The sequence below is a fragment of the Wallemia ichthyophaga genome (genome assembly GCF_000400465.1).
Source record: "Wallemia ichthyophaga EXF-994 unplaced genomic scaffold scaffold10, whole genome shotgun sequence".
Taxonomy (NCBI): domain Eukaryota; kingdom Fungi; phylum Basidiomycota; class Wallemiomycetes; order Wallemiales; family Wallemiaceae; genus Wallemia; species Wallemia ichthyophaga.
The window spans coordinates 368322-380120 of record NW_008806283.1 but is presented as its reverse complement, the minus strand read 5'-3'; the positions used below and the strand labels follow the sequence as shown (position 1 = coordinate 380120).

At 45.5% G+C, this 11799-nt stretch overlaps 5 protein-coding genes across 5 annotated transcripts; 3 read left to right on the top strand and 2 right to left on the bottom strand.

Annotated features, from left to right (window-relative positions):
- Nucleotides 1-50: 50 nt before the first annotated feature.
- On the bottom strand, nt 51-1850 carry J056_000614 (Glutamate decarboxylase; the record flags this gene model as incomplete). Its single annotated transcript, XM_009270242.1, has 3 exons — nt 51-757; nt 806-1661; nt 1710-1850. 3 exons carry the CDS (start codon nt 1848-1850, stop codon nt 51-53), a joined length of 1704 nt encoding a protein of 567 aa, XP_009268517.1.
- A 1192-nt stretch (nt 1851-3042) lies between these two features.
- Nucleotides 3043-4196, top strand: J056_000613 (Serine/threonine-protein phosphatase PP1; the record flags this gene model as incomplete). Its single annotated transcript, XM_009270241.1, has 4 exons — nt 3043-3094; nt 3148-3279; nt 3338-3568; nt 3625-4196. 4 exons carry the CDS (start codon nt 3043-3045, stop codon nt 4194-4196), a joined length of 987 nt encoding a protein of 328 aa, XP_009268516.1.
- A 180-nt stretch (nt 4197-4376) lies between these two features.
- J056_000612 (Tyrosine decarboxylase 1) lies at nt 4377-6003 on the top strand (the record flags this gene model as incomplete). Its single annotated transcript, XM_009270240.1, has 4 exons — nt 4377-4411; nt 4459-4565; nt 4615-5381; nt 5449-6003. 4 exons carry the CDS (start codon nt 4377-4379, stop codon nt 6001-6003), a joined length of 1464 nt encoding a protein of 487 aa, XP_009268515.1.
- Nucleotides 6004-6032: 29 nt separating this feature from the next.
- J056_000611 (Glyoxylate reductase/hydroxypyruvate reductase) lies at nt 6033-7896 on the top strand (the record flags this gene model as incomplete). The annotated part of the gene is made up of 9 exons (XM_009270239.1): nt 6033-6075; nt 6127-6152; nt 6199-6381; nt 6431-6533; nt 6579-6613; nt 6655-7196; nt 7260-7336; nt 7387-7601; nt 7654-7896. 9 exons carry the CDS (start codon nt 6033-6035, stop codon nt 7894-7896), a joined length of 1467 nt encoding a protein of 488 aa, XP_009268514.1.
- Nucleotides 7897-8081: 185 nt separating this feature from the next.
- J056_000610 (uncharacterized protein) lies at nt 8082-11763 on the bottom strand (the record flags this gene model as incomplete). The annotated part of the gene is made up of 4 exons (XM_009270238.1): nt 8082-8735; nt 8799-10332; nt 10380-11439; nt 11490-11763. The coding sequence occupies 4 exons, from the start codon at nt 11761-11763 to the stop codon at nt 8082-8084; spliced, it is 3522 nt and encodes a 1173-aa protein (XP_009268513.1).
- Between the last annotated feature and the right edge of the window lie 36 nt (nt 11764-11799).

Genomic DNA, 11799 nt, shown 5'->3' with positions numbered 1-11799 from the left:
AATTGTAATCTGGAATCTGTGGAAACTTTCGCAATTTTCATAATCACAAATTAGCATGGACGCGAGTAGCCTTGGTGAGCATCATCTTCTTTCTTTTCCTCACGTGTATCTTCAGAGGGTTGCTTTGTAGATGGCTTTTTGCCCGAGCTGGTGAGAGCGAGTTTATAAAAGTCAGAGCTGTCGTCCGTGAGCGCTTCTTGCACTTCAATGAGGTCCTTCACGAGGATGTCTAGCATGTCTTCACTCATCTCCTCTCTCATTACTGCTCTGATAATCTCTACAGATGTCAAGTTCTCACTCATTCCATAATTTGGCAAGATCCAACCCTTTGTCTTCATCAAAATTTGCACCCATTTCTGCTCGAGGTAAGGGTGTTCTTCTCTGAACTTGTCGGTCCATCTAAAGGCAACGACTGGGAGAGAAGGTGCGTATGCTTCAGCGAGCTGGTTATCCTTGACATCGCTGTTGGGATCGAGGCGATGATTGTCAGATAGCACCTCGAAGTAGCCGCTTTTTTCGAGGGCACGTGCGAGAATACGCGCATTAGAAAAGTCATTTTGCAAGATCGAACAGTAACCTTCATAGCCTAGATTAATAAAGTTGTAGTATTGCGCAATCACTGGAGCTGCTGGACGCGAGAAATTGAGCGTGAATGAAAGCTCAGTTGAACCAAGATAGTGCATTTCGAATACGAGCTCCTTCGGTAAGAGCTTCTCGTCTTTCCAGATGACGATACCTGAGCCAACGTATGTACCACCTTAGTATCGTCAGTGAGAATTTCAGCCAATTTTAACATCCTGCTAACCGTATTTATGACCTGAGCTGTTTATGGAGTGAACGCGAGGTACGTCAAATGCCCACTTGTGCTTAGGGAAAGCAAATGGCAGGACGAATCCACCTGAGGCAGCATCTACGTGGATAGGAATGTCGAATCCACGCTCTTTTTGGACTCTATCTAACACTTTGTTCACACCAATGACGTCCTCAATGTGGCCTGTATATGTACTGCCTGCGATGACTACCACTCCGATGGTATTCTCATCCACAAGGTCCGGAATTGCTTCGGGATCAAGAGTGTAACGGCTACCTTCACCTTTTTCAGAGCTTTTTTCGCCTATTGGGACGATTCTCGCTTCCAAGTCGAAATATCTGGCAGCCTTCTCTACGCAGCAATGAGCAGATGACGCGAAAATCATATTTCCACCTGGTTCTTTGAAGCTGCGTGGGGTTTTATGCTTTTGTGTAGCAGGTGTCGTATTTGAGACATTTTGACTATTTGCTTGCGCAGATTCAAGCGCAGCATTCTCTGCTATTACTTTGCCTTGCCAGAGCTTTTTCAAAGCCAAAACGCCCATAAGAAGCCCTTCACTTGATCCAGCGGTCACGGTACCGACAGCTGAGCAGGAGCCGTCCTTTGGAACTTTCCATAGGTCTGACATCATGCTTATAACACGGTTCTGCAGCTCAAATGAAGACTTGTATTGGTCCTGGTCTGCAATGTTCTTGTTGATATTTTCATCAACCAACTTTTGCCCCAAAGAGGACATTCGAGTGGTGACGAATGACGCGAGATTGAGGAATGGTGTACTGTCACCATTTAGCTCGTCGTGAATGAGCTGGTACGCGACATTATCATCGACACCGGTAGAGGGGAATTCGTACTATGGAGTGTGAGCATTTATACAAAACTAAAGGCAAATAGCACCAACCTTAGGAAGAGGCGCTTGACCGTATCTTCTAGAGGTGTACTTTCGAGCTTCTTCACCGGATGCCCTTTCTACGAGGCTTCTGGCGTCATCGCGTGAATCAGAAATGAGTTTCTCAGTGTTGATGTGCTTTGATAAAGGCATTGTGGGTGTCTGGTTGCGTATACGTCGTCGGAGGGGAAGAAAAAGCGGTGTGGCTAGAGATTGATAAGCCCCACTTTCAGATTGATTCGAGATATTCACAGTCGTTTCAAAGCGATAAAAGCAATAGCTTCAAGGTGAATCCAAAATAAACAGATTCCAATACCCAAAGGCTATGACGCCATCCATTCAAAGCCATCTTCTCTTCCGGTATCTACAGTCCACCTTCCTGAGACTTTTTCTTGGGCTAAAAAAATAATATTTTTATTTTTCATTACTTAGGTTACACTTATATTTAGATTTTGCTGTCCTGAGATCTGTGTAATGTACATCTTGATCTCCGTAGCGGAACGAAACTATATCTTAAGATTGATTAACATACTCGCTTTTGATGTCATCTCTGACCGCACTGTCTTCTATATCTGTACTAGCTTCTCTAGCTTTTTCAGCTTGTTGAAGGGAAGCTGTCGTTTGTATTGCGGGAATAGCATCTCATCTCGAGCTTTATGATGAAGAGCAAGAGTGTTTTTACAATCTATTGCAGAAAAGTTGTAATTGGCGCAATTCAACGTAGAATTCAAAGTGACCATCGGAATGCATACACGGCACTCCGAGTAATTCAAATTGAGCTGATAACCGGTTCTGTACTCGACTGCTGTCTCTATGATTACGAAAACGACCTTTTCTTGATTTCAATCCCCATAGCGCTTTCGAAAAGACTGAGATAGCTGATTGCTAGTTGCCTCCTCCATATGCTCTCATTGCCGGCGCGTTCGTCACGCTAAGTCAATATGAAGTAGTCTATAGTGATAAAATGTGATAATTCTTCCCGTCTAATGATACTTTGTGCGCCGTTGATGCAAAAGATATGAAGTTTAAGGCGGGTTATTTCATAGAATAGAAAGGAGGGGAAAGGAGAATGGGCCATCTATTGCCTATTAATTGTGACAGTTCCGATACATACTACATAGCCCTCTTTACCCCGCCTGGCTAGACCAATTGAGAAGACAACAATTAGATAAAAATTTCAAGCGAGAGGCTCAGTATGTGTGGGATTACGGGAGTATGTCAGGTATAACCACGTAATATATTCACCATACAGCTCTCCCACACCACCCACCTAGGCTGCTCCCTGCGCTGGATGAATTTACGCGCTCTCCTTCAATTCGAGCGCTCACGTATAAAATAAAATACAATGTCAGAAGCCGAAGTAGATCTCGATAGCGTGATTGATAGGCTACTAGAAGGTGAATTTATTCTCACTTGCTCACCTCCAGTGATTCTAACATGGCCCGAAAAGTACGTGGAAATAGGCCAGGCAAGCCAGTCCAACTGCAAGAATATGAAATAAAGTACTTGTGTACAAAAGCCAGAGAAATTTTTATATCTCAGCCAATTTTGTTGGAGTTAGAGGCTCCTATAAAGATATGCGGTGCGTTGTGGCTTTAGTGGAATTTAAACGGGACCGGCTGACATTGAAAATAACGCAGGTGATATTCACGGCCAGTATTACGATTTGTTACGCTTATTCGAGTATGGAGGGTTCCCACCAGAGGCAAACTACCTTTTCCTTGGTGATTACGTTGATAGAGGAAAGCAGTCGTTGGAGACCATCTGCTTGCTGCTGGCTTACAAGATAAAATACCCAGAGAACTTTTTCATTCTCAGAGGTAACCATGAATGCGCTTCAATCAATCGTATTTATGGTTTCTATGATGAGTGTGGGTTACGCGGCTTTTGAGCGGTTTACAGACCACTTACACATATTCACGCACAGGCAAGCGCAGATACAACATTAAGCTTTGGAAAACATTCACAGATTGCTTCAATTGTCTTCCAATTGCCGCCATCATCGATGAAAAGATATTCACTATGCACGGTGGTTTGAGTCCTGACTTACAGTCGATGGATCAAATTAGGCGCGTGATGCGTCCGACGGATGTTCCAGATACAGGTTTACTATGTGATTTACTATGGTCAGATCCAGACAAAGATATTTCAGGCTGGTCAGAGAATGATCGAGGAGTCTCCTTTACTTTTGGTCCAGATGTCGTTACTCGGTTCTTACAAAAGCACGACATGGATTTAATATGCAGAGCTCATCAGGTGGTCGAGGATGGTTACGAATTTTTTGCAAAGAGACAGCTAGTTACCCTTTTCAGTGCGCCAAACTATTGCGGTGAATTTGATAACGCAGGTGCTATGATGTCGGTTGACGAGACGCTGTTGTGCTCATTCCAGATACTCAAACCTGCAGAGAAAAAGCAGAAGTTCCCGGCGTCTTATGGAATAGGCAGACCAGTCACACCACCAAGAAAAGGCAAGAATAAGAAAGATTCTAAATCTTAATTTAACTCAACGAATACGCCATGTTGACCTTTGAAAGCATTGAACATTCTTAATTATATTCTCCACCTTTTCCCTTGTCAAACTCGAATTTCATTTCTTTAAATTTGCGTGTGTCGTATGTGCTATAATGCGTCTGGCTGTGTCTGACTGCTGTCGATTTCCGTTTCATCTTGTCATCAAATGGATCTCGAGGAGTTCAAGCGAAACGGATACGAGTTAGGATGTGTGTTGGATGGTAAAAACTGAGCTCATTGTGCTTTAGGACAGTTGATAGGATCTACAACTACTACAAGTCGCTCAGAGACGATCCATCGTCGATAGCAGTCCAGTCAGATGTCAAGCCTGGGTATCTTAGGGGAGCAATAGCTGGTGCGTGTGTGTTGGCAGCTGTCAAAGCACCATCGTTGATGCTACGTAGACGCACCTCCAAATCGCGGCACGTCATTTGGTGAAATACAGGATGAGTTTAGAGATGTAGTTTTGCCAGGTCTCAACCACTGGCAGCATCCAAGCGCATTCCACTACTTCCCCGCGAACACCTCATTTGAGTCGATGCTTAGCGAAATGCTGATATCTTCAATCAACAATCCAGGATTCAGCTGGGACTCAAATCCGTGCTCAGAGCTCGAGTTACAAGTGATGGACTGGCTGGCAAATTTATTCGGATTGCAAGACACCTTCCACCACTTCCGGAGGGGAGCTGGAGGCGGAGTTGTACAGGCCAGCTCCAGTGAGTCTATCCTGGTAGCTGTGACTGCAGCGAGAGAAAAGTATTTGCACGAAAATGAAACGCGCGATCAGTCTCGTCTGGTGGTGTATGCGTCAACCCAAACACATTCCTCCGCAAGCAAGGCAGCCCGCGTGCTCAATCTCCGCATACGCCTTTTGGAGGTGAGCGCAGAGACCGAGCTGGCACTCACTGGCGAGGCAGTGGCGCGTGCGGTGGCGGAGGACCGCCAGAATGGTCTTGTGCCTTTCATTGTTGTTGCAACTGTAGGTACGACGAGCACTGGTGCGGTTGACTCGGTCGACAGCGTAGGCTCTGTCGCCAGACAGAATCGGCTGTGGATGCACATCGACGCCGCTTGGGCTGGTACTCACCTCGCTGTCCCAGAGGTGCGCGACGAATTGATGCTGGCCGCTATAAATCAGTACGCGGATTCTATCAATATAGGTATGCATAAGGTGGGTGTTTGTCCTTATGTGGTATATCATCCGCTGACACTCTACACTTTACACCCTCCACTCTCAGATGGGCTTAGTTAGCATGTCTACCGTTGCATTCTTCGTTCGTGACCTCAGGTCAATAACGGATGCTCTGACAATCACGCCGGAATACCTGCGCAATAAAGCCACAGACTCTGGACAGGTGCTTGACTTCAAGGACTGCATTATAGGTCTCGGACGACACTTCTCGAGTCCCAAGATATACTTTATGCTCAAGTCATACGGAGTGGAGGGGTTCAGAGAACATATACGCCGCTCTATAGAGCTTGGGGAGAGATTTAGACAGCTTTTGAAATCGGATGGGAGGTTTGAGTTGGTGTGTAAACCCCGTTTGTCACTTACTGTCTTTCGTTTGCGAGGTGGGGAAGGGAGTGAAATCAGTTCAGTGAATGAGCTAAACAGGAAATTCTATAGCAATCTTGTTGCACATAGAAACGAGCTCAGTCTCACGCATACCGCGGTGAATGGTGTATATTGTGTCAGATTCGTATGCGGATGTCCTCAAACAAAGGAAAAACACGTCGATAAAGCATTTCACGTGATAGCGCGCGTTGGAGCAGAAACTGTAAATGGATTCTAGATATGCATCATTCTTGTCTGGTTACATCGATGGGATTCTTCGATAGTGTAAAGAGTTATTTCGCAGGCCAGGGTGAGAATTAAGGTCTGCTCAAATCATAAACTGATTCTCACCTTGCTTTAGAACCATCTGAGGACGATAACAAGAGTGTGCGCTGCGTGCCATTTTTCGCGCTACCAGCTAACATAATACTAGCCCATGCAAGCACCAGCAGCCCAACTAGATCCACCAAAGGACACGCCTATCAGCGCCGCGGAGTTGAGCATGCACGACGGCAGCAACGATAAGCCAATATACGTCGCAATCAAAGGGACGGTATTCGATGTGACCAAGAAGGCTGACATGTACGGCAGCGGCAAGTCATACAATATTTTCGCTGTACTGTTGCCTAATCACGGTAGCGTCATTGGCTGACATCCCGTTCCAGGGCAAGGACGGTAGCAGAGGGCTGGGGATGAGCAGCTTGAATCCGGAAGACGCTGTTGCGGACTACAGTACTCTCACAGAGAAGGAATCTTCTGTGCTTGACGGTGTGTGGGGGTTAGCGCAGCAGCCGCTTATCTAACACTGCTCAGATTGGTTTAAATTCTTTAGCAAGCGCTACAACATTGTAGGCAGAGTGGTCTGAGCAGTCCAGCACACTAAATCCAGGCTTGTACTTGTGCTTGCACCACGCCCAACTCCTTATCATTTTACAACGACATGCGCATCGCAGGCACCTTGAATATACCTAAAATAGTGCTCACACGTCCACTAATGCCTGAAATTATGGCAAAATTCCAATCCAGGCCTGTGAATCTGACTTGCTGGGAGACGGACACTCCGGCCCCCAGAGAATGGCTGCTCGATAATGTCAGCGGTGCAGACGCTCTCCTAGTAATGCTAAGCGATAAGGTTGACAAAGAGCTGCTCGATAAAGCAGGCACTAATCTCAAAGCAATCAGCACCATGTCTGTCGGAGTGGACCACTGTGATTTGGCTCAGCTGAAAGAGCGCAATGTGAGACTTTCGAATACTCCTGACTTACTCACTAGCGCTACTGCGGAAATTGGCGCCTTGCTTTATCTCGCCGCTGCCAGACGTGCTAGCGAGTCAATTGCCTTTATTCAAAGAAATCAATGGCCACAGGTCGGTTGGGGCCCACTCCTCATGGCTGGACAGTTGAGCGAGAATAAGACACTCGGTTTTTTGGGGTGAGTGTGGGGAGTATCAACACACGATCCTAGCTGACTTTGACTTGCTTTGTGTTTTGTTAGATTTGGTCGTATTGCACAGGCTACCATGCACAGACTTGTTCCATTCGGAATCAAGAAAGTCATCTACACTGACTCAGGTGTGTCTTTCTTTCTCCCTCTCTTTTCTCAGTCCACTGACCCAGCCTAGGACGTACAGATAGATCCGCAAGAAATGCTGAGCTATCAAAAACGTACGACATTGAAATTAAGCGCGTCGATCTTTCCACACTCGCCCAAGACTCAGATGCACTCATCCTCCTCGCAGCCATGACTGCAGATATGAAACACATCATCAACAGAGACTTCCTCAACAATATGAAAAAGACGTCATTCGTGGTGAACGTTGCAAGAGGACCGCTCATTGTGGGTGCATTCCAACATTCGCGTAAAAGCAACTGTCTAACGCTCACAAAAGGACACATACGCACTTAACGACGCTATCAACGAGAATGTCATTGCCGGTGCTGGCTTAGACGTTATCGAAGGAGAACCACATATCGACAGCAATCACCCTCTCGTAAAGAATGACAAAGTGTTCCTCCTCCCTCACATCGGAAGCTCGACAGTTGAAACTCGTTATGCTATGGCGGATCTTAGCGTATCTAACGCCCTCAAAGGCGCTTACAATGAGGATATGCAATCTCAAATAAACTTATAAACTTGGTTGTATTAAATGTAAATCGAAAATATACATGTTAAGAAGTAAACACGATTATTAAAGAGGAGCTTAGTATATTCATTAAAGTTTAGCAAAGTTAGCGACTTGTAGTTTTATTGCGTTGGTCCGTGTATTGCGTTAGTCCGTGAAATTTTCCCATATGCCTATAATATAGAAACTTCAGACTATTTATTCCAGTCAAGTGATTTGACAAGCAAGGCTCTCGAATTATCAAAATTCCAGAACAACCTCTCGATTGGACTTCTTCCAGTCCAGCTCTTTTGATCTCTAAGTATCATAGCTTGCTGAGCACCAAGATTACGCTGCTCGCGGTCAAAATTTTCCTTGTGCTCTTCCAATCCTTCAAGTAAACTCTCGAGTTCAAACAAAATAGCCTCGAGTATATCGGCAGTATTAAGTATGCCATGATCCTTTTTGAATCTGTTAGGTGTGATGGACATTGATGGTGAATTAACAGTCGGAGAGAAGGACGTGGAGTTGACTAGATTGCTTATAGCCATTCTCACCAAACGTACCGTCTCAGTGAGTAATCTTTGTGCTTGAACGTTATTTTTACGCGAAATCAGTATTAGTGCGCGTGTTATCATATCCGATGAAAGCAACTCCATCCTGCGTCTTATCACCTTAGCATCTGGACTGCCGAGTATTGCATTGAGACGCTGGGAGATGAGGGTTGGGGATGAGCCGATTGTTGTATGAGCGTCTGGTTGGATATTAGGGTAGATTGTCATAGTCAACAGCACTGGCTGCACTAAACGCGAGACCGATCTACCGACATTTGGATCGTGATATGACGCATCAACTTCAAAAAGAGCTGCCTGTTGAATATCGTGTTAGAATACACTGCACACGCAAGAACACCACAAATGGTAATCACTTACCTCATCAATCATATCATCGTATGCGTCTGACATAGTTTCACCCACACTCAAACCAGACAATCCATCTTGAATATTTGAGTTGACGTTGGCTTGCGCCGAGTATCTCGACAACCGTTTGGTATTTTGGCCCGAACTGCCAATGGTAGCTTTAATTGGGTGGATGAGATCCATCTCGACGAGCAACTCTCTCTGTTCACCGTAATGAATTTCACCCAGCTCTACATGTACTTCATTACCCTCGTTGGAAACTATGGTTGATGTAGATGGTGACACCTTTCTCACTCGTATCATTGGCCAGTCGAGGACATTTATGTGCAGCTTCATGTTTGTGGCTGCAACGCTGAACAGTCCACCAACAGCACCAGCTATGCAGTCCCTCAATTGGTTCCACTCCTTCACGAAAGTGTAGGTGCCACCAGTATGTGAGGAGAGAAGCCAGAGTGAAGAGGGATCGTGCACTCTACTCCAACCTAGTGTGTGTATTGGTACGGAGGCTGCTTCAGCGCGCGCCAACACCAATTCCATCTGCGCACGTCTCGTTGGATCTTGATTATCGCTGACGAGAAATATTCCTGTGACTGAATTTTTTGCTGTTCTCTGCAACACTCCATCCAGGGCTGCGTTCATTGCCGTCACGACATCTGTTTTCTCGTCATCTTTGGTACCGACTTTGAATGGGTCGACTGCGCCGTCTATCCCATACACTGAATCCTCCCAGTTGCTCCCGAATGTCTCCAAAAATCTACTTAGCTTCTGCTTACCGCTGACGGAGGATGGTGATATGAATGGCGTTCTGCGCAACGCTCCGCCCTGAATGGACTTGAATGTAACAACGCAAATTCTGTCTCGATGACCAAGCTTGTTAATCACAAACTCCAACGATGATTTTAAGAACCTGAGTTTGAGTGTTGGGCTGCCATGTTGAGATGTAGGGAGTGGCAAAATGAGCACAATGTCAGCTGGCGCATGGGGATACAGCGTACCGTCGTGTGGCGAGAGCGGTGCTAAATTCTGCTCATTGAAAATTGGAGGATTGCCGGTAAACTGAAACGATGATCTGAACGAGTCTCTACCCTTGTTATCGCCAGGTGCCGCATAGGACATTCCAAATGCTGATGTCGAGACGTCTGATGGATTAGAAGATACACCTGATGTCGCAATCGAGCTAGCCTGAGTGGACCTTGGTGAGTGAGGAAGTGACATTGGGGATATTGGTACACCTCCGAATGAAGATGGTGAAGTCATACTGGTTTGGTGTGGTGATTGTATTGATTGACGGTTTGGGCCAGTCTGCGGTGACAGAAGCCGACCGGATCGATCGTTTTCAACCCTATCACGCAAAGACATTTGAGGTGAATCTGGTTGCTGTTCTGGTTGCGATTGATGGTGGACGTTGACAGATGAAAAGATCAATTTATCGAACTGAGATTTCCACTGTTCACGCTCATCACGCATAATGAACATGAGTGTCAAGTCACGAAAATCTTCAGCTTCTGTTTCCAAAACGAGACCTGTATCACCAATTGAGACAACTCTGTGTGATTGTCAGTGTGGCTTCAAAAAGGGTGAAACATGACTCACCTTCTTATATTCGATATATAAATTTTTCCTTTTAATTTGAGTGACTTGTTGCCATCTTTCAAGGGTGCGCTTTTTCTGTCCTCTGAGACACAAATCAGGGCGTTTTCAAACAAGAAAACTTGCGCAGTCTGTGATTGCGTCGACCTCCGTATAGTCAGACAAAGTGAGTACAACAAGAGTGATCCGAAGCTGTGGGGGTTGTTGCCCTTCCAATCGAGTATCCTAGCATATAAATCTGAAGCAACAGACTTCAGTGGTTTTGAATTAGTCTGTTGGGGTTGAGTGGGTTGAGCGGGTTGCGCCTGTGTAGAAAAGTTTGAAGATGAGCTAATAGAAGTGTTGTCCCCCGAAGTTCTACTTTCAGATCTGTTTAAAGGTGCAAATGTCTCATTATCGTATAAGGCATGATGACGCTCTTGGTATCTAACTAAGGAAGGGTGATTCGAATTCTTAACGTGGTCAGAGTCAGAGTGCCTTGAAGGAATACCGACTGTAACGATAGCGGTAATGGCGGATTTTTGATCTATATGTGGTCGGATAGCAGCGTTAAATTCCGTCCTTATAGATATATTAGGTGAGACTAGTTCGTTGTAAGACGACTTTGAGTTATTTGATATTGAAGTGTTTGAGCTGTTTGTAGTTGCTGCTGGTATAGCGTCATCAGCGGAGCTATCTAGTGGATCTGAAGGGGAATCTGATGGAGAAGACTGAAAGTTACCACCGCTACCAGCGCTATTCTTTTGATAAGACGCGTAAGAGGCTTGAGAGGTGTAAGACGCGTATTGATTATTTAAGCTATTTGAGGAATGCGATGTTTGTAAATCGCGTCCAAGCGGCGGAGAAGCGATCCCAGCGAGTTTATCGAGTTTATTGATTTTTGACGTTTTCTTATTGGATTGTACATCAGCGTCATCAGATAGTTTCATGGGCTTCCTGCAGATTCCACACACACCCAGACTCTTGGAAGGCATTTTAGCAGAAGGAAGAGGACCATAGACCTGGGTGAAGCACTGATCGTGTAAAGCGTGTCCACAGAGTGGTACAATGTGCGGTTTCTCGCCTGTGCCGTTGAATTAAATTTGATATTGAATCCCCAACGATATCACTCACCAGGAAGTCTAAACGAGAATGAAAGCGGCTCCAAGCAAACAGGGCAATTGTCATATTTATCCTCTTGATCAGCTAATATCGCATTCGCAGATGGACTAATTGGACTGACGAAATTCGGTGATGGATGATTAAGCGGTACTGGTTGGAGACCACCATCAGAGAGGCTCTGGCGAGCAGGTGACTCTAAATTATCATTAAGGGGATGTAATGGTGTTATTGGTGAGCTCGGTGTCTTTTGGTCAGATTTCTTGCGATTCCAACGCACTTTGAACATTGGCGTTTGATGGACGTCGACTCGAGAAATGATTCA